Source organism: Lotus japonicus, chromosome 6, assembly GCF_012489685.1.
Source record: "Lotus japonicus ecotype B-129 chromosome 6, LjGifu_v1.2".
Classification (NCBI taxonomy): Eukaryota; Viridiplantae; Streptophyta; class Magnoliopsida; order Fabales; family Fabaceae; genus Lotus; species Lotus japonicus.
This window is the reverse complement of record NC_080046.1, coordinates 17,774,588-17,796,337: the sequence shown is the minus strand read 5'-3', so window position 1 is coordinate 17,796,337 and position 21,750 is coordinate 17,774,588. Positions and strand designations below refer to the sequence as shown.

Genomic DNA, 21,750 nt, shown 5'->3' with positions numbered 1-21,750 from the left:
CCTAATTCACTTAGTGCATGGATCTCTTATCCACATTTCCTCTCAATTGAATCTGCTAATGAGCCCCTCTATATCCACACAAGCCATCCAACAACACAAAACATGACATAACATAAGTAGGGATTTCCTATGCAACTGCCTTAATCAAAACCTCTCTCATAACCAACGAAGTCTATGAAACAGTCTATGGCCTTCCCTTTCCTTCTTCAACAGAGAGCACTGAAATCACATCTCTCACTCCAGCCGCTCATGTCATTTATCTTCTCATAACCAATGTCTATTGTCGCAGACAAACTCATCTGGACTATTTCTCAGACGAAGACGTTTTCATTATCTATCATGTCCTCAAACAGATTGGGGGGGGGGGAAGGGTAGCTCACTTGGTGAGCTAAGGGAATGAAGGGATTTGCAGGGTGAAGGGTCAGGGTTCGAATCCTGGTGAAGGAACTAATTTACTAACAATTAACAACTAACATTGGCCTATAAAAAAAAATGTCCTCAAACAGATAAAGAATGATCCTGTACATCTTATGTGATGTACAATCATCTGCTTCAAAACCTTAATAATGAGGAAGCTGCCATCCCTTATGGATTCCTCATTTCTTTTCACATCAAACATATCTTGCTCAACCTCCCTGGCGGTTGGATCATCCGTCCTCGACAACCAAGTCTATCCATTAGAGCATACTTTTTTGAAGCTAGAGGAATCGCCCTTGATAGCGACTCATCCTCCTCTGCGGCTAATACCCAACACCCCTGAAGAACAAATGTCTTAAGATCATTTTTTTTAATAGTTGTTGTTGTTTATAGTCTTCCTCTTCCCAGACCTTTGCTGTTTTCTTGAGTATGTTATCCTTTTGATGTTTGATTACTTAGTTTCTATTACTGATATGTTTTGCTTCTGTGCCTTGGCCATTTGTGTTAATGATCAATGGCCTCAATTGTATGTTATTGTTATACTTTGTGTGCCACTCAGTTTTGATAATGGCAAAAATGGGGAGAAATTATATGAAATTAAAATTAAGAGAATAAGAATTATAAAGTTTAATTCTCTGTTAATAAGATAGAGTAGAAACAGAGATAAAAAGAAATATAATGTAAGAACTCTAGGTTGATAGGGGGAGAGTGTAAACATTTCATCATTACATAAAACTGAGTTGTTCAACTTAGGGGGAACATTCTATCAAACATCATCATACTTCTTACTGCTACTTTTATTCTTCAGTTACTCCATGTCCATTCGAATTGCACATCCTCTTATGCATCTATTATATTGTTGGTTCTTTAATTTCTGCAATGTACAGTTCTATTATTGTTGTGTTGGTGCTATCACAGTTTGAAGATTTTCCCTCGAAGAAGCCAGAACCTATAAGAATGGCAGCTGTACTATAACATAAATTGGATTCAATACTTACTAAGCTTTAAAATTGAACCATTGTGCATCCATGGGTCAGCTCCATGAAAAGGTTGAGAATATTTTTTATGTTGCTTTCAATATACACTGAGTCCTTTCTCAGACCTTTTCCCAACCCATTAACGGATCCCTGCACCCTTTGTCGATCCCTCTTTTACACAGGGTAATATTTTTATATATTTAAGGAACAATCCTTGATTTCAATTCTGATCTTATTCCATGTGCCTGATATAAAAAAAGGTTTTGGAATAAACATTACAATTGGAATGTTTTTTTTTCCATTCTAATTCATTGCAATCTCATTGTCTTGTTTCCTTTCCTTCTTTGTATTAAAAAGTGAGCATTTCATGAAATAAATAAAGGGTTGCAGGATAGCAAAACTAAAAACAACACTTGGTACATAAGATAATTTCTTGTTGTCCCTTCATCAGCTTTTGAAAATGCTATACATAAGTAAACATACTCCATTTCTTCACCCGGAAAAAAGGGCAATTTTTCAACTCGTATATACAAGCTTGGTAGATAATTTACATATGATATATGTTAGTTACACAGTGAAAACTTTCTCCGTCGTGTTGTCAATGAGCCTCGCATTGCTCTCCAGAGGGTGAGTGGCCCTTCAATGAAATGCTAAGTATAAGCCATTTGATTCATCATATTCAGAGATGTTTTTACCATCGACAGATCCCAGGTGTCTCTGTTCTGCTCAATGCGAGTACTTCCTCATATTTTGAAGTTTGTACAAAGCCCCACAACTGCATGAAGATAGAAACCAATTAACTTTGTTTTTTTTTAATAACTCTCTTAAATTAGCAACCATCAAGTAGCGGGAATAACAATAAAACAAACGATGGAGACAAATGAAGGAATATGGACTCGGTCAGAGAAATCCTAAATTCACTCAGTTAAGGAATCTGAGTTGTTCAATCAAAATCGGACAGCTCAAATTTTGAGCTTATCTCTGCTGTCCGATCTTTGATAAAATATGAGTCATCCTATCTTGAACAAATGGCTAAGATCAGATTCATTGACTGAGAGAACTTAGGATTGTCATGACTGCAGGGAACCCAAATCTGATGTGCGGTACGTAGAGAGAGGATAGGAGAGGAGAGGGAGGGGGAGAAGCTTCTTTTGTACCTCTACTTCCTTCACTTCAAATTCCTGAGAATTTGCAAGGCAAGGATTCCCATAAGTTTCAGAGACTGAACTTGAGCCATTCAATCTAAGCAGATTTCATGAATTCAGAAGAGGATAAAAAAACACATAAGGCGTGTTAATAATTCAAAAAACAAAAAAGATAGTGAGGTGAAAGTCGAAAGTTCTTACAGATCTCCATCCAAATAAAGCGCAAAATGACCTCCCCCACCAATTGCTATGTAGTCAGTGTTGCAAAGCGTGAAATAGCGGTTAACCCCTGCAATGCTGTGGTTAGTTCAGCAGCATAGCTACACAACAGAAGCAGTATTTTGAATTCCAAACCAAGCCAGATATTCACTCTATGCAATCATGTGGGTGGATCAAGTGCTATGAGCCTATGAGTGAGGACTACATCTGATTGATACTCCCTCCGTCCCCTAATATAACTCACATTTTTTGAGTTTTTTTGTCTCATAATATAAGTCACTTTACATTATCTATGAAGCATTAATTATATTTTTCCATGTTTACCCTCATTTAATACTCCATATTCAAAGAATTTTCATGTTTCCCTTAATTTTGCTTGATTTCCAAGACCTCTTATAGTTTAAAGGTAGTAGAATGTTAATATGGAGAGAATTTTATATGAGGGTGATTTTGGAAAGCTTTTTTAAAAAAATACAAATTTATTGCTCTTAACTAATTTTCTTAATCTTAGAGAATTGGGTAAAAACGACTTATAATAGGGGACGGAGGGAGTATAATTTTAGATTTATACCATAGGCTGCTATAGTACATTTTCTTATTCACATTTCAAAGCTTAACTAAAGCCTCATGCTAAGATTGAATCTCACAAAATTACTCATAAGATGTTTGGTTTCTTGATTTGCACAAAATACGATGCATGTTAACTCAGAAGCTAAGGTTTGTAGCTTCTAATTTGAATTGATTCTAGAGCATTCCACAGTGAAACCTAACATGCTATCAGCTGAATCTCAATTTTTGTTTTGGGACATAGGACTTCATCAACTTGTTTAAGACTTAAAAACAGATTTCAATTTTCCTATATTCTACTTAGGCAGTTGTTCAACATGCCAGAAAGTTTATCATTTCTAATAAATTATTTAAGAAGAATAGGATCAGCATTGAACTAAATTTAAATCTCATCCACAATTAACCACTGAATGTAGCAGACAAATTCAGACTTTTCTAAAGAAAGTAAAGGATTCGTTAATTGGAAATTGTTCTATATGGTCAAAACAAAGATAATATATTGTTAGCAAGATGTGATGTTATCTCCTGATTATCCACAAACTTAACCCTTTAACAACCTTTTCTTGGGAATGGGAGATTCTTTTGCAAAAATCATAATAAAATGTTGCTTTAATAAGATGTGTTCGTTGGATGTAATTTTTAAAATGTGCTCCCAGACCTCAGAACCAAATAAAAACCTGTATGTCATTAAACTTTCATCAATCACCGCCCTTAATTACAATAAATTCTCCGCACGTTCTACACAGCTAGGAGAATAAAGAAGCTCAATGAATCTCTGACTTCGATTGCTAGCAAAACAATGCATTATTATGACTGCAAAAGAAAGATAGAGAAACATATTCATGCTTAAATAGAAGTAGGTACCTGTTGGGCGATATATAACAGGATGACCAGAGATGTTTGTGAAAACATATGTATTGTTTGTTCCCTGAACAAGTACAATATCTATTGTCAACAAGATAAAGTAACAAGTCACATTTTTGCTGGATAAACCAGAAAACACAATCAGTTTCTCAGATAATCCATAGGATAAATGACCTGGTATTTTCTCCTATTGGATGGTCTCATAGGTGCTTCAACCAAGCTACCAAACACTGCTCCTCTTTGGTCTCCAACAACCTTGAATGCAATAAATAGGTAACATTGAGAACTAATCTTTGAACAAAAAATATAGAAATTGACTTCAAAAAATAGAGAGCAGGATGATGCATTTATCCACAATAGCTCAAGAAAAATCTAGAAGAGTGAGGCAATCTTATAGGGAGGGGGGGCTCCCTATTATTAAAGTATATACTCTCAGGAGACAATGGTGGAGACCATCATGCGACGTGATGAAGAAGGTTCCCACAAAGGGACTCATGATGGAGAAGGACCACCCAGACGCAGCAACAATACAGAAGAAGGAACGAATGATGGCAATTTTAAACGGTGGCGAAAGTTGGAAATTCCTACCTACGACAGGGAAACTGATGCTTACAGTTAGGTGAACGAATTGGTGCGATTTTTCAGACTACGAGGAATCCTAGAAGAAGAGGAGTTATGGTGGCATAGGACGGCAAAGGATTGTCGTGGTTCAGGCACCAGGATGGTGCTCTGATACCAATGATAGAAACCAGAAAATTAGCAGTAGTTTATTGATAGAACCCTAATTCCCAATTGGGGATTAGGGGAAAGATACATGAGAGAGATACCAAACACCCTCTCTAACCCTAGAAAGAGAACCAGTTCTCTCTCTAAACCCAATTCCTAACTGAATACAAAGATACCCCTAACTCTCTAATGTCTGTTATTTATAGGATAAATGCCTCAAAAACATTCTAACTAACTCACTAAGTATAACTAACTAACTAACCCCAAACCTTAAGTTCCTATCATATGTGGTTATGTCTTAAGGAGAGGTTGGATTCTCGAAATTCGAGAATCTACTTGGGAGAGACTGACTCTTGAACACCAGTATTGTATAATTATTCTATAAATAAATTATGTTGTTATCATTTTGGTATCAGATCACTGCCCGGGTGCTGTGGTATTTGGAGCGCAATTAACATGGAGAAAAGTAGAACTGAAGGAAGCCAAGATCCAATGGAGAAAATTCTAGAGATGATGAAAATTGATTGTCAACAATCCAAACAATGCTTTTCAGCGCTTAGAGACTATGATGGAGACTATTATGGGTCGTGAAGAAGAAGGCTCTCAAAGGGGAAACTACAAAGGAAAGGACGACCCAGGCGCTCTAGGCAAGAAGATGAATCTACAAATGATAGCAACATTGAACGTTGGCAAAAATTGGAGATTCCTATCTTTGACGGGGATGCTTATAGTTGGGTCAACAAACTGGAGATATTCTTCAGAAAACGAGGAATTCTCGAAGAGGAGAAACTGCAAGCAGTCATGGTGGCATTGGATAGCAAAGCTTTGTCTTGGTTCCAATGCTGGGAAGCATGAAATCCACATACAGCCTGGGAAAATTTCAAACTAGCAATCCTAGAAAGGTTTCAATCTTTGCTGCTTTGTTAGCAGTTAGCACCGAAATAAGAAGGGTCAGTGGAAGAATTTGTGGAGCAATTTGAGAAATCTGCTGGCATGTTGAGGGGCAGTGACGGGGCACATTAAATGGACATCTTTGTGAATGGATTGAAGGAAGACATTGGTACTGAAATCAATCTTTACGAACCACAAACCTTGTCAATCATGGTTAAAAACGTTTTGATGATTGAGCAGAAAAATCAGGCAATGTGGAAGGACCTTGAGGATGTGATTCTTCCAAGGGAGGGTATTGATAGGGAGAAACATCCATAGGACAGCCGCACAGCCAGGATAGGCTCAAGCAGTGGAAGGGCAAACTGCTATAGGCAGTAAAGAGCAGTTCGTGGGTTAGAAACTGTTGGGTTAGCTTTTGGGTTGGTTATTATTAGTTAGTTGCATCAGTTCAAGTTATGTTCCATCAAAACTGCCTAGGGGTGGTTATTAAATTTTAGGTTATTAAATAGAAGTTGTGGCTATTAGTTTAGATATTCAGAAATTCTGTGGTTATATCTTAGCGAGAGGCCGAGCTCTTGAAATTCCAGAATCTACTGGGAGAGACTGGCTCTCGAACACCAGTGTAGTATAATTATCCTATAAATAAATTCGGTTCTTATCAGAAGCGCAGGAGGAGGCGCGACCAAGGCTGGGGAGTACACATGGCGCAGGGTAGTTACCAGCAGTTGGGAAGTTACTAGTTAGTTGTCAGTTGTGCTAGTTATTTGGTTACAATTATGTTTTAATAACTGATTAGAAGTAGTTATAAATAGGAGTTGTGTCTGATAATAATAATTATCCAGAAACTTTGTATTTAAGTCTTAGGGAGAGACCGACTCTCGAACATCAGTAATTTCGTGACTACCAATAGAGATTTCTTCTCTATTTCCTGTAATATAACTTCATCTCTTTTCAATACCCTATACAATCCATTGTAAAAAATTGTTCAAACAGAAAACTTACAAGCTGCGACATCAGCATGTAGACACCTTAAACTACTACACTCTTCTACCATTGATTACAGTGTCAAAACTTACATAATATATGAACTCCTTTTAGTGTTTTTTCAAATGCAGATCAGACTTATATAAATGCATGGTTAAGATTAATATATGCTCGAGGATAATGAAGCAGTACCAGCAAACACGATCCAGGTGAAAGCATGCTTCTTCTGTAAAGAGTTGAAAGAGTCACACCATGCCTCCAAGTGCTGCAGAAAATGTAGAGAGTTAATAGAAGAAATCACGATGATAATAATTTATCATCGATAGACTGAATCTTGTGTCCCCAATGAACCATCATTCACAGATACCTGTATAGCAGCAGCCATTTCCTTCCATGCACAAGAGGTGGAAGAGAAGCATAGAGAACACTTCTCATACCCTCAGAGAGGAGAACCGAAGGTTCAGAAATTTCTGGCAGATCAACCAAAGGCCTGTGCACTGACTCTTTCACAGGCTCAACAGTAGAAATTTTAGAACAATGCCCATCATCATATTTCATTTCTACATTATCTTTGCGACGGTCATGGTGGCGAAATCCACCGATTCTCGTAGCGTGGCGAATCGCTCTACCAAGTGATTGCTTACCTCTAGAAAACAAACTTTTCCTTCGACCATTTTCTTTCAAGGAAGAGTCTGGTAAAGGGTTAATATTATCAGGTTCACTTTTCTCATCATTCTGCCCATGTTTGTCTGTTTTAGTGTCTGAGGATGACACAAAAGAATAGAGGAAAGCAGTGAAGGATGAAGTATCAGGTCCACCATCTAAACCATGGCTACCCTCTTCATCAGAAGTCTCTGATGCACTTATTTCTGTTTCACCTACTTCTTCCTGAGAAGAAAATAAACAAAAGGATGGGAAATAGTCACAACTTTAGTTTCAAGCAAACAACTGTAAAAAACCTTACTTCACAATGGGAAAGATCAAAGTAAGAAAATCTCATATTTCAGAGAAACAAATGAAGATTGAATTGTATTGAATCAAATTAGGTTCACCTGAAGTAAAGAATACCTATTTACACTCTAATATGCTGATAAACAATACGTGGCTACTCCTAATTAGGGGTGTACAGGGACCCCCTATCGATTGACCCGCCTTGGCCCAAGTCCCTTAAACCTGCATCTCATCGAGTTTCTTCGGGTCTAGGGACGAGTTCAGGTTTAAAAACTGGACCCGGTCAATATTTAAGGTCGGGTGAAAGTCAAGGTCCAACCCATCCCACAAACACCCCCTTACCCACTAGATTCAATAGTGGCTTTCAGTGAATAAAATTTGTATTCTTTTCTCTAGTTTAGTATTTTGCTATGAAAACCTTTAGTTCTATGTAGTTTCTTTCATAATTCATTAATATGATAAGAAATTAGTTTTTTCATAGAATGATAAATATTTATAATTCTTTGATAGGATTTGAAATAGACATTCAATTTGCACTTCGGGCCAACCCAGTCTAGTCGTTGTGTCCTGATCTATGTCAAACCCGCACCTCATCGGGTTTCTTTAGGTCTAGGAACAAGTTTGGATTTAAAAATAAAAACTGACCCGATCAATATTTAGGACCGGGTGAAAGTCAAGTCAAACATGTCTCAACTCTCAACCCGTCTCACAAACACCCCTACTCCTAATCATAGAGAATAAGATGCAATGCAAAAACAGTAACAGTAAGATAGTTGTAACTGACTAACAGCTCTAGTAGTTACTAACTAAGAAACTAACACCCTAAAGAGGGAAAATAAGCATGACTCTCTACACTACTGTACTGTCCTGTGATTGTAAGAACCATAATAAAAGAAAAACAAAACATGATTGAAACGGGATTGTAGCTGGTAAGGATAAAATTCAGCTTGATAAAGAAATAATCAAACAATTTAACGAAAAAAAAAGGAATAAGAATAAGAGAGAAGAGAACTTACGGAAGGTGATGGAGGGTGTTTGGAAGGTTTGTGATTGTGATCATTAGAATCAGAGATGGGGTTGAGAACGGCATAAACAAAGTCGGTTGCTTTGGTGCGCAGAGATGGCTTCTTTCCCATTTCTCTTCTACTCACGGAATGGAGTCCATGGTTGGAGAGCTTGACTTGATCGCTCAGTAATATGGCCGGCCATAGCAGGTGAACCAGCTATTTATTAATACGTTTTATTTATTTAATACATTCTCAAAGCATAAATCAATAGGACTCCATGGCTTGTTGGATAAGGCCTTTGTCTACCGACCTCAAATTTCTGGGTACGACTCAGACGGGAGTTGGGTTTGACACCCCACCTATGAGGCTTGGCACCCCACTTTATCAAATACGGAATTTAAAGTTCCGTATTCTCCATATTGAATACGGAACTTAAAATTCCGTACTGTATTTAAGCATGCGTGTCACATTTTCAACCACTCATTATATACTAAAGCAGATACGGAATTTTATTTTCCGTATTGATACGGAAATTTAAATTCCGTATCTGTTTTAGTGGGGTGCAAAGCCTAACGGGTGGGGTTCCAAACCCAACTCCCGACTCAGACTTGGTCTTATTTATATTTGCATTTTCCTTTTTTTCTTTTTTTATTAAAGATTTTAAGGTTTTTTTTAAATGTTAATAAAAATATATAAATTTTAAAGGAAACTATTATTTTGTTAGAGCATTTCCAATGGTAGGTTCTTAATTCTTAGTTCTTAGCACTATTCATGTGGGATCGTACTTTCACATGTGCTTAAGCAACTCTTTACAGATTTTGCTCCAACCATGAGTTCTTAGTTCTTAACATTATTCATCTGGTCCCACAATACTATTATAGTAGTAATATTTTTTATTTTCATATAATTTTAATTTTAATTTAAATGTTAATTCAATACTTAAATTAAATCAATTGATAAATGAGAGAGAAAAAATTAATTTTTTATGCTAAGAACTCAAAAAGTAAAACTAAAAATTAGTAAAATAAGAACTAAGAACTTCAAGTCAGTTCCCTCCGATGGTTAAGAACCTTGCATTGGAAATACTATTGTAAATCCTCTTTGATCCAATGTGTATGGCACTTGTCAAGGAGGTCAATATCTAATCCTTAAGTATCAATTAGACTAACCAATGCATAAGGCATTGTGGAATCTTGGTCAATACCTTACATCTGAAGTTTGATATATCCCCAACGTTAAAAAAAGTTGAATATCTCCCAATTTCAATTAGACTTACCATGTTAACTAGTTTTTTCAACAAAAGAAAAAAACTAATTTATATACCTGTCACGTTCCAAGTTATGATTATCATGAATCAATTATTTCAAAAGATTAACTTGTTGGATATACACATAAATGGGTTCAACTAACAATAATCACCATTCTCCAAGCCGCAAAGGAGAAATAGGCCGAACAAGTTTGCATGAAACATTAAAAGAAAAAACTAAAAAAATAAAATACACATAGAAGTCAGATTCTACAATCACATGACTTGCACTGGAGTGTTTGTTTGCACGTACCTACCTTGGAAGATTAATGCACCCTCAAGTCTATGTCATACAACAGCAGGATCAAATATGTTCCTTGACCTTGATTACTCAAGAAAACGAGGCATAATTGAAGTTTTCTTTAGCAATTAGCAGGGTGGGGATAAGTGAACACTGAAACATCATCCAGGTGAGACCGGTTTCACCTTTGCTTATTTAAGTGCTAACTAAGAGTGACTTATGCCCCGTTCTAGCTAAAAGTTGAAACTGACAAATTACAATGCTGATAACGGAACAACCACACTGAACCTTGTACCTAAAAACGTGTGAGTTCAGACAGATTTGTAGAATGCCGTCACTTAAAGTAAGGCAATGCTGCTCTCTCCTCCAGGGGGTTGGCGGGAACCTCGAATCGGGTCTTTGGTTTCTGCCTTTGCATCAGCAGCAAATATGTTGCTTCCAGTCATTTCTCTAAGCTTGGCCCTGCTCAGAGGCTTTTCTGCTGATCCTGGAGGATTATTTCCCTGAAAGATATTAGTGCCCGTCAGCTCTGCTAACTTATGGTCATGTATCTTTTTTGATGTCTTCAGAACGGGTGCTTCACCAAATAAGTCATTACTCTGGCCACCTGCAGGCTACAAATATAAGAAAATGAAGGTCAGATGCACTCTTTAATGGGCAATATACATGATGAGACCGAGAGGGAATGTTAAAAATCAGATTTTCAGCTCAAAATGCAGTAGTGGCATTGCAGGAGGAAGAAAAAACACATGAACCAAGTTTAAAACACATACAAGGAATTGACAGCACTACTACATCCTAATTCAGAAATAGGGGAACAATATATAGGAGCAATATTATCCTACTACTAAGTTAAATAGGAACAGTATTTTTCTTCCAAATAGGATAGATAAAAAGGAACCAAGTTAGTGAGATAAAATAGTAATATATCCACATTATATACATATATATTCCTCAAGAGCTGTTATGGTAGTATTATTATAGCTGCTGCAACTGAGTTATATCTTAAATAAATTTCTTACCGCAAAAATCTGAATCGACCTACATCTTAATTTTGTATTTGAGGAAAGTGTAAGGTGGGGTGGGATGGGAAGCTCACTTGGTGAGCTAAGGGAAATGAAGGGTATTGAAGGGTGAAAGAACAGGGTTCAAACCCTGGTGAAGGAACTAATTTACTAACAATTAACAACTAACATTTGCCTAAAAAAAAAAGGAAAGTGTAAGGTAATATTGGTGGATCATCAGAGGTCAAATTCATCACCATGAAGAACCATGTAGATGATACAGGCCCACAAATAGCACAGAAGGCTAGGCAGGTTAACCCACATTGAAAACCATGCTATGAGAAGGGATTAGACAGAAACTAAAAAGTCTCTAGCCATTCATCCAACATAAAATGATAGATCACAATTCACATGCAGGCCTAGAAGACACTTACATTTGAAACTTTCACTGATGTTCTCAAATTTCTGGGAAGAGGTTCTCCCATATCTTTACTTCCCTTTGATTCCGTAATGCGTGCAGCCGCCACTGAACGAGGCACAATTTCAGGTGGAGGACCAAATATATCATTTCCAGTGAGCTCCTTGGTCTTGGCATTTGAGATTAGTTTATTGCTCTTACTGTCCAATTCACTCTGCAGTGTCCCACTCAGTTCGCGCTGCTTTGCAACCTCAGGTATAGTGGCAGGCTTCTTAGGAGAAACGCTTTCCTCAGTGCTGAATGATATCTGACTAATTCCATTCACTGCTTGCTGAGATACAATCCAGTCACATCCCACAGAAAACAAAAGAAAACAAGTAAATTGTCATCAGAATAGAATTTGGTTTGATATTTGAGAAATGCTGATATGGTCAAACTGAACCCCAGACCAAGGAAATCAGTCATCTAAGTTTATGTTTGTTTTAGCGTTAGGGCCAACGCAAACGTGATTTCACGTATCTCAAGGTATCAACAAAGAAGCTAAAATTTACCACGTTGAGTTTAACATGGATCTAAGTAGCTAGATTTTTCCATGGTGAAGTCAATGTGGATCCATGTTGAGTTCAACAGAAATCGAAACACATAGTAAACATACCTGAACTAAGCGTCTGCTTGTTCTGCCATTTGAATTTGCAGAACCTGCTTCTGATGTTGAATCTTCAGCATTGGCTGAAAATATACCACTTCCAGTGATCTCTTTCATTTTATACCCCGAGCACGGCTTGCTGACACCGAATGGAAGGATATAAGTTAGACAAAAAAAAATGAAAACTTGAAAATTAGCTAAGCACACACAACATCGATTCACCATTTTCATTACACAAAATAACCTGAAATTTCCCAAATTGATACCCTATCATACATGCATATGCAAAACAACTTTCTACTAATTAACTGTTAGCACACCAGATTAAGCAGATGCAGAGGCTAAAACCCTATACCCTGAACAGTAACGAGTTTAACAAAATCTCAAATGGAAAAACAGATCGAAACATGCATTGAATCAGATCGAAGAACGAAGAAATGAACTGGAAAAGAAAAGTACTAGTAGATCTGATCTACTACTGCAGAGAGAGAAGGATACCTCTTGGTTAGAGATTGAGCTTCTTCTTCAGTGAGCTGGCCGCCATGGAGAACCTTGCTGATTCTATCGGAAGGCTGTGAATGAAGTCAATGCAGTGACAGTGAGTGATTCAGAAAAGGAAGTAAGAGAGATTGAAGAAGGAAGAGAGAGTTGATGAATAGTAACCTGGCGAGAGCGGATGCCGGAGGAGGCGGAGGCGGAGGCGGTGGCGGCGGAGTCCGGCGGAGGAAGTTCAGACCAGGTGAGGAGATCGGAGGTGGAGGTGTGTGGCTTTCTCACCGGCGTGTTTCCGTGCATTGTGTCTGGTATTCTTGTGCTGTGGGAAGTGTGAATGTGGAAGGGTGGGAGATATTAGTCACTCATAATATTTGAATTGAAATTGAGAAAGTGTGTTTGTTTAGTTTAATTAAATTAGGCGTTGTTTTCTGCCTACCCGCTTAAAAAAGTTTAGGATTTTCAGACATTTTTGTCATATTATCCCGCTTCCTAATTACACCTATAAAAGCATATTAATGATAATTATACTCCCTCGATTCCTATATATAAGTCTATTTTACCTAAGGGTCTGTTTGTTAACACTTTTCAAAAAGGGTTCTCAAAACTGTTTTATGAATCAATTTTCGGAAACTGTTTTTGGGAAGAGATTGGAGAAAAACTTGTTTGATAATTTTAGTTTTGAAAACTGTTTTTAAAATGAAAAAACAGAAAACTTGTTTGGAAAAATCATTTTGAAAACCTGTTTTGAAAACTAAAAAATTAAAAACTTGTTTGATTGTGTTGTTTTCTTTTATGAGATTTAAATGAACTTCATATTTAAATGGAACAAGAACTTGTCTTATTTTATGAACATGGGAATATTAATGCATTTTTTAGATAAGTTAAACTAAGAAAAACACTTACATACGTTAAAGTCAATTAAAATCTAATAACTAGGAAAAATGTCATATTATCATATTACAACTGGATAACAAAGTCAAAGTGATAATATTTAAAACTAGTGCGGTCTAATATCAAACAAAGTTAAAATGAGTCAATTATCAATGTCATGATGTGCCCACATCGAATCTGCAATTTGATCCCTTTGCATTGCCATTTCAGCTGCACCTTCATCAGATAGTCTTGCTAAATTGTCATCATGTGAGGTTGTTCCTGTAGTGCTAGGACCTTCATTCATGCTATCAAATTCCGCGGGATCCAGTTCTTCCCACATCCTAAATAATTCATCATTCAAATTCCACTTGCGTATGTAATTATGAATAGCACAACATGTTGTTACTATAAGTCGTTGCCTGCAAGGTTTATATGAAGTCATCAACTTTAGAATAGGAAACCTGTTTTTCAAAACTCCAAAGCAACGCTCAATTGTCATTCGTAGGGATGAGTGCCTATAGTTGAATAACTCTTCACGGTTCTTAGGTTGTCTACCTTGGCCTCTATATTCTTGTGCATGATATCTTTCACCCCTGAAAGGTGGAAGAAAACCTCCGGTACATGGAACGCCAGCAATAAGTATATATACACAATGGTGCCTAATATATCCCTTGAGGGATGCAATTGGAACAGAGCAATATTATGATCACATTTTGAAAAGTTATGCCAAATGCAGATAAATTCTTTGTCTTGGATCACTTTTTACGCGAAAGAACATGTGCTATCAGTTCATTGAGACATTGGTCATCAGTCCTAAAAAGTTCATTTGCAGCCAAATCAGAAAAGTTGCATGTATAAAAATGCTTGTTGAACTGAGTATTGTACACTATTTGAATGATTTGTTTGAACTTAATTGTCTAGAAAAAAATAAGAGCCATAACAGCATCTTATTAAGGTGAGCCATAACACCCACATCAATATATTGCCATACTAGTACTTGTGGACCTTAGATTGAAGGTGTATATCTGGTTTCCACCACTGTTGAAACACAACCCCCTCCTCACCACCAAAATTTCGAAGCCTACCAACAATCAAACCCAACAACAGCCCCCACCCACCAACAACCCCACAAAACTCACCCAAGAAACCCAACAAAACACCCAGTTAGCCATGCTCGAATCTAGGGTTTGCAAAACCCATAGAGAATGGAGAAATTGAAGATGACAAGGGAACCAGAAGAAACCAAAATCAAAAGAAATCAAATCAAATCAATTTAAGATTTTCAAGAGAATGAAAAAAATGAACCAACTTGAGATTTTGAGGGTTGTGTGCCACGGTGCTTTGGTTGTGCGCTGCAGTGCTTGGGATGAGAAGGTTCTAGCAGTGCTTGGGATGAACACGTTCCAGGAGAGCTCAACCCTATTTAGGTGAAAAGAAAGCGTTTGATACTTTTGATAATATTTACCAAGTTTGCCATTACTGAAAACACCCACTTCTCCGTGTTTTTTCAGTTTTGGAAAGAGAAAAGCAAAACTGAAAAGCAAAACATATTTTACCTCTTTCCGTTTTTCAGTTTTTAAAAAGCAAAATTGAGAACAGTTTTTAGAATTGAAAACAGTTTTTTGATTACCCAAGCAAGTTTTTCAGTTTTTTAATTTTTAAAAATTGAAAACAGTTTTTGAAAAGGGTTATCAAACAGGCTCTAATTCTCTTAGATTAAGAAAAGTTGTTACAAGCAATAAATTTGTAAAAGAATTTATTCACTTTCCTAGATTACCCTTATTTAATTTCTTATATATTTCTCTCTCCAACAGTGTTTTAAAACTCGGCTCGGTGATCGACTCGGACAAGGTAGTGAGTCAATGAGTCACTGGTCGAACCAGTGAGTCATTGGTTCGATTACTTGACTCGGTTTGTATTAAAAAAATATAAAATTTATAATATAAATAATTATTTATGAACTTTTGTATGATATAACGTTGTTTGACCAATTAATTATCTTTGACCGTGAATTTATTTCGGTTTGACTTCACCGAGTTGCCGAGTCGTGACCGAGTTGATGACATCATAACCGGTCCAATTGCAGAACCGATCCAACAAGCGGCTCGGACCGGTCAAGGTACCGAGTCACGGTCGAACCGGTCGGACCGGCCGGTCCGAGCCGAGTTTTAAAACTATGCTCTCCAAGTTATTATTTCAAAATCTCATTGTCTCTTTCATATTAAATATGAGGATAGTTTTTGAATAAAATAATTAATACTCAATTGATATTGTAAATGGACTTATATTTAGGAACAAGAAAAACACTCAAAAATGACCTTATAATAATGAATAAATGGAGTATTTATTAAGAAAATATGCAATGAAGTTAATTATTTTATTGGTTTTTTGTTCAAAAAAATTATTTTATTGGTTTAAAAAAAAGACTTTCTTATATGCACTACTTTAAAGTTGTGCAAATTTAATATTGCATAACATAAGTAGGCAGACCAACCAAAACCGACTTCGTAAGAGTCAACCTTCCTACAAATGACAAATTACGAACCTTCCAATTGGACAAACGCTGACTAGCCTTTCCCAAAACGTACTGAAAGGTCTGCTTCCCAACCCTAGCATGACGCAAATTTAGTGCACAAGAAATTTCTTTTTAAGGTTGAAGGGAAGGATATATGCGGAAGGTGGTTTAAATCAGCATTTAACGTCTTGAAAATTTTTAAGGACCCATAAATAATTTGAAAATTCAAAACAAAGGTAAAATTTTAAACTCTTATTACTAAATAATGATTATTTATATCTATATCATGATTTTTGATATTTCCGATTCAAATGTAAAATCTATGGTAGCGTTTGGTGACAGAACAGAACAGAACAGAACGAAACAGGACAGAACAGGAAGGAACAGAACAATAATGTTCTGTGTGTTGTGTTTGGTAACTCTAGATCATTAGAACAGAACTATTAGTTCAATTACACATATAACCCTATTATATGTAATATTTTATTTGAGAATAAAAAATGACAAACAAAACATAATATTTTTTCATATTTATATTTACAGATATATAACAATCATTGGATTAAAATTAATGTTCAAAATTATATTTTTAATTAAAATTTCCAGAAAATCCTATCATCTATTTCCTTCTCCATTCGCTACTCCTCTGAAACACCTCTTCCTCCTCCTCCCAAGGTTTCACTACTGCACAGGTACAGTTCAAAATTTATTGGATTCGTTTGAAAAATATCAAAATTCAATTTTGCGTGATTTCTTTCTCTGTTTGAATTATTGGCTCAAATTCTTTTACAATTCTTTCACAAATTCTTTCAATCTGGGCGTGAATTCAATTCACAGATGTGAACCAAGTGAATTGTTGAATTGATTTTTTAATTTTTTTCTCTGGATTTTTCTTTCTTTCATATGCTTTCATAGGGCACGTCTCTAAGTTTATTGACTCACATGGAATCAATGCAATGTGAATAATATATAATTTGACTTTCAATCAAAGTTTATAATTTGTTTCATGTTTCAATCGAGGTTTTCATAGGATTAACATGGAATCCTGTTTCGTGAAGAAGAACGAGAAATTAGTGGAGGGGTCTAGCGAGATTTTAAATATAAGGGTTAATTTTGTTAGTTTAAAAAATTTAAGAGGGTGTTTTGTTCCGTTCCGTTCCGTTCCGTTTTATAAAAAAAACATGACAAACACAGAACATAACCCATATGTCCCGTTCTGTTCCGTTCTCACCTGTCTACCAAACGCTACCTATGACTTAGGTATTGGTCATCACTATTGTAAAATAAGTTTGTTTTAGACATTGGTCATCACTATTGTAACATAGGTTTGTTTTGCAGACGATCACGTACTAAAAGTGGTAAAGGAAACACACCTCCAACTATTGTAAAATAAGTTTGTTTTAGACATTGGTCATCACTATTGTAACATAGGTTTGTTTTGCAGACGATCACGTACTAAAAGTGGTAAAGGAAACACACCTCCAACTATAGTTGAAGACTCCAACACACCTATTAAACGTCATTCAGACGATGGTTCCATAACATAAGTTGTTAGAAGTAAAGATGCAGTAATGTTGAAAAAGATCAAGGTTGCAAAGATTTAATAACATTTCCCTAAGATTGTTTACAAATAAATAACCTTTGTGCTAAACTTTCACTTTTATGTCTTTACCCACGTTGACAATTTTTTTTGGTAAATTGACCTCGGTGGTCACTTTCAATCATTTTGACATTTTTTTTTCGTATATTGACTATGGTTGGTTGTCAAATATTCAATAAATCGTTTTATGTTTGTAAATCTTCGTGCATAAATCAATTTAAATGTGTTTTCGACCCTTAAACAGATTACTTTGTAAAAAAAAAAAACACCTACAGCACAAATGTGCAAAAAACGATAAAAAAAAACCACATACCTATATAGAATAAATAAAAAAGAAAATTAATTGTTCAACAAAAAAAAATTCACAATTAAATTCCCCGTGCAAGGCACGAGTTAAAAACTAATTTATATACAATTCCAACATTTAAATAAAAAATAAACAGCCAATGATTATGACTAGTTAAGTTAGTCATGAAATAATGAATTATTTGCTCTACTTTAATCAAAAAGCTTCCAACGCAGAACCCATAGCAAATACATGGTAATCTTTACATGATAATCTACCGTGTTTGCACCCATACTCCTCTCACTTGTTCAATCTTTTTGAGCTAGTCTTTCTTAAGAGATCAGTACAACCTAAGTACTTCATTTAACATTAGCGTCAATAATGATGATTGTCAACCATTGGAGTTGGCTTAGTCATCCTTAATTAGCATCGTTATGGATGACGCTGTTATTGTATCAATTTAAATTGATTATCTCAGCTACGCTGAAGTTTCTTATCGTCATATTAGTGACCAACACAATAAGACATAACTAAATAAGTTGTTACTTACATTAAACATTAAACTATATTCGTGCATGTGATTTTTAATTTTTATTTGAATTTACTTTCCTTATTACTTTCACCGGGTTGTCTAAATGACCCATAATAAAGTTTGGGTTAAATAACCCATCATCCAATGACATTGAAGATAAGTGAGTTGGAATTTCTATATTTTATTTATTAATTTATTTCCAACTTATTTATCTCCAATGTGATTGGATGATGGGTTATTTAACCCAAACTTTATCATGAGTAATTTAGACAACCCAATTTTCACCATGTATATTTTTTAAGTGAAAGATATATTTGCATGAACACAAATTAACTGGAAAGTCCACATCGTTGCTTATAACAATTGTGAGACAAATAAGCTTGTATTTGATGAAGAAATCATAGATCGTACATAGAATTCCAACATTAAATAAAAAAATAAACAACCAATACCCATGACTAGCTAAGTTAAGTTAGTGGATCTATGAATTGTTTGCTCTACTTTTAATCAAAAAGCCTCTAGAGCAGCACCAAAAGAAAAGACATGATAATCTTCAGCACTGCACCATGCATGATGATCATGACCATGTTTACACCCACACTCATTCCACTTGTTCAATCTTTTTGAGCTATTGTCTTTCTTTTCCGAAGCCACTACTTTTATTTTGATCTCCACTTGCACTTCTGGTACACTGAAGGTGGTGGAAGAGTCTCCATCACAAGAATCAATCTTCACCCACTCTTTGAACTCCATGTTTTGTGATTCAAGAATTGTCTTCCATGGAATCTCACCCCTCCCCACAAGACGTGACCCTCCAAAAATCCTCCTTAACACTTTTGTAGCCGCGCTGCTTTGCCTTAGCTCTAACACCAGGCTTTCCTTCTGAAGGGTCTCTAAGAATTCTTCAGGACACGAACAATCTAGACTGAAGGACTCGTTCCAACAAGGGTTGGATTTGGAAGATACCATTTTACTGTTGAGTTGAATGCTTGATTTGTTGTTTCCTGCAGGAAGATACAACCTTGCAAATAAGTTTTTCGTGATCCCGACATTTTGGGCTTCTATTATTCTTATCTCACAGCTGAAAGATTGAAGTTCCATTAAGAATTGGAGAGTAAGCTAAGACTTAACAATTTAGCTGGGAAAATGAAAGGGAGGTAAGCTAAGACTTAGGAGTTAAGAGTAAGAGGTTTGTTTAAGTTTGAGTTGCTCTTCTCTATGGACGGTTATGATATATATAGTGTATTACATGTTTAAATAAGGGGAACTTGGATGCTTCTGATCGATCTTATCCTTAAACACTTATTAAATGCCAACCACATGGTCTAATTAATTATTTATAACTGGCCTATCACAATCATGATTTGTGAATATATATAGCGCATTATGTAGATCTTAGATTATGCACGCAGTGGATTGTGTTGGAGATTTTATCTTATTAAACAAAACCTTTAGAATCTCCAAGTGCAAGATTTTCCAATACTACTCTTGCGATCGAGTTGCAATGGTTTTGGGTTACTACAATTCAATACATGGTGGATATCTAAAATCTAGATTAGAATATAATACAAGATTCTAGTGTAACTAATTAATTAATGAGAAATTCTATCGTACCCTGAAATTCTTTTGGGTACAGTACCCCGATTAGATGAAATTGTAAAATTGAAGGGCAGAAAAACAAAGAAGATTAGACCTTTTAACTTTGCTTGGAATCTTAGACGTCATGCCGGTTGTTGCAGCTCTTTTTAAGTCAGAATCTAGTGGTGGAAGTGGAAATGTATGCGATGTAAGAACAAGAGAGTTATTGACCACAATAAAGGTGAGATATGAAAATTGGTGTCCGGCGAACGACAAGATAATAAGATAATCTACTAAAATGCTCATGAATGATGGTGTTAGAGGCTTTTAGAAATAAAAAAAATTGGATATAAAGAGGTTTTACATCATTTAAAGTACCATACTCTCATTTAAATTAAGGTACCACAGCAATCACCTTAATTAATTGATTAACTACTATAGGGAGGCTTGAATGCTGGCTTCAACTACTACAATCGTCAAAAAAGGACCCTCAATATGGGGGTGACAAATTAAAGCCACCACCACCCCTTTACATACCATCACCATCCTCTCTTTTTTTAATGTTCCATATTTCTGATTGCGAGATGTATAATTTGTACTCCTATTCCCCAATCTTAAATGCAGCAAGCGGTACATAAAAATCATACATTCCGCAAACTTAACTTTTGAATATAAATTTTACACAAGGGTTAAAGGTCAAATTAGTCCCCGTCTTTGTAGTGAGTTTTGAATTTAGTCCATCCCCGAAAAATACTAAGCGATATCTCCTTGAACATTCACGCATTTTTCTATTAGTCCTCGTCGGAGGGTGGAGCTTCGACGAGATTGCCTAGTGGCATATCAACACTTACATGGCATAATCCATGTATTTTTTAATTAAATTTAATAATTCCACTGTGTAATTAATAGTTAAAAAAATTAATTTTTAATTAAGTTAATTAAAATTTATTAATCAAAAACAATTTTTTTAAAAAAAGCATCATCATTTCCATCATCTGATCATCTTCAACATCTCACCCTCTCTCACCATCTTCAACATCTCACCATCTCACCCTTTCACCATCTTCAACATTTCACCATTTCACCCTCTCATCATCCACCGGAACGACCACTGCCCCCACCTCCACCACCCAAACGCAACCCCCTACCACCATCACCCCAACCATCAAAATCCCAGAAACCCACCGAAACCACCATTTGCAGAATTTTTTGAGATATTTTTTTGTGTAATTTTTTATGTTAATTTAATTCAAATCAAAATTACAAGTGGAATTAAAATTTTAATTACAAATTACACGTCAGCTTTATTCTGCCACTAGGCAACCTCGCCAGAGCTCCGCCCTCCGGCGAGGACTAATACAAAAATGCGTGAAAGTTCAGGGAGATATCGCTTAGTATTTTCCGGGGAGGACTAGATTCAAAACTCACTTCAAAGACAGGGACTAATTAGACCTTTAACCCTTTACATAATTATCGTACATCATGAGCCACGATGATTCAAATATAGC

General features: G+C 35.9%; 3 protein-coding genes across 5 annotated transcripts; all 3 read right to left on the bottom strand.

Annotated features, from left to right (window-relative positions):
- Positions 1–1,795: 1,795 nt before the first annotated feature.
- Positions 1,796–9,000, bottom strand: LOC130723480 (uncharacterized). 3 transcript variants are annotated; one of them, XM_057574548.1, is made up of 8 exons: positions 8,758–8,991; positions 7,158–7,678; positions 6,983–7,055; positions 4,364–4,444; positions 4,190–4,253; positions 2,741–2,828; positions 2,552–2,636; positions 1,796–2,169 (listed from the first exon to the last, which is right to left on the bottom strand). In XM_057574548.1, exons 1-8 carry the CDS (start codon positions 8,875–8,877, stop codon positions 2,086–2,088), a joined length of 1,116 nt encoding a protein of 371 aa, XP_057430531.1. In that variant the 5' UTR covers positions 8,878–8,991; the 3' UTR covers positions 1,796–2,085. The 3 variants fall into 3 exon arrangements, with proteins under 3 accessions (XP_057430531.1, XP_057430532.1, XP_057430533.1); XM_057574549.1 differs by lacking the exon at positions 1,796–2,169 and having other exon boundaries at positions 2,549–2,636; positions 4,190–4,270; positions 8,758–9,000; XM_057574550.1 differs by lacking the exon at positions 1,796–2,169 and having other exon boundaries at positions 2,549–2,636; positions 2,741–2,836; positions 8,758–9,000.
- Positions 9,001–10,106: 1,106 nt separating this feature from the next.
- Positions 10,107–13,239, bottom strand: LOC130725833 (uncharacterized). The gene is made up of 5 exons (XM_057577023.1): positions 13,027–13,239; positions 12,862–12,935; positions 12,373–12,502; positions 11,734–12,048; positions 10,107–10,909 (listed from the first exon to the last, which is right to left on the bottom strand). Exons 1-5 carry the CDS (start codon positions 13,156–13,158, stop codon positions 10,634–10,636), a joined length of 927 nt encoding a protein of 308 aa, XP_057433006.1. The 5' UTR covers positions 13,159–13,239; the 3' UTR covers positions 10,107–10,633.
- Positions 13,240–19,027: 5,788 nt separating this feature from the next.
- Positions 19,028–19,898, bottom strand: LOC130723472 (uncharacterized). The gene has a single exon (XM_057574543.1). The coding sequence runs from the start codon at positions 19,763–19,765 to the stop codon at positions 19,172–19,174; it is 594 nt and encodes a 197-aa protein (XP_057430526.1). The 5' UTR covers positions 19,766–19,898; the 3' UTR covers positions 19,028–19,171.
- Between the last annotated feature and the right edge of the window lie 1,852 nt (positions 19,899–21,750).

Excerpts from the sequence above, each read along its gene's own strand:
- LOC130723480 (XM_057574548.1), bottom strand. The coding sequence starts at position 8,877 with ATGGGAAAGAAGCCATCTCTGCGCACCAAAGCAACCGACTTTGTTTAT. Across the intron at positions 7,056-7,157 it reads AAATGGCTGCTGCTATACAG|CACTTGGAGGCATGGTGTGA; the intron begins GTATCTGTGAAT and ends CATTTTCTGCAG. Across the intron at positions 2,829-4,189 it reads TGTTATATATCGCCCAACAG|GGGTTAACCGCTATTTCACG; the intron begins GTACCTACTTCT and ends ACAGCATTGCAG.
- LOC130725833 (XM_057577023.1), bottom strand. The coding sequence starts at position 13,158 with ATGCACGGAAACACGCCGGTGAGAAAGCCACACACCTCCACCTCCGAT. Across the intron at positions 12,936-13,026 it reads CCGGCATCCGCTCTCGCCAG|CCTTCCGATAGAATCAGCAA; the intron begins GTTACTATTCAT and ends CTTCATTCACAG. Across the intron at positions 10,910-11,733 it reads CATCAGTGAAAGTTTCAAAT|CCTGCAGGTGGCCAGAGTAA; the intron begins GTAAGTGTCTTC and ends TTATATTTGTAG.
- LOC130723472 (XM_057574543.1), bottom strand. The coding sequence starts at position 19,765 with ATGGAACTTCAATCTTTCAGCTGTGAGATAAGAATAATAGAAGCCCAA.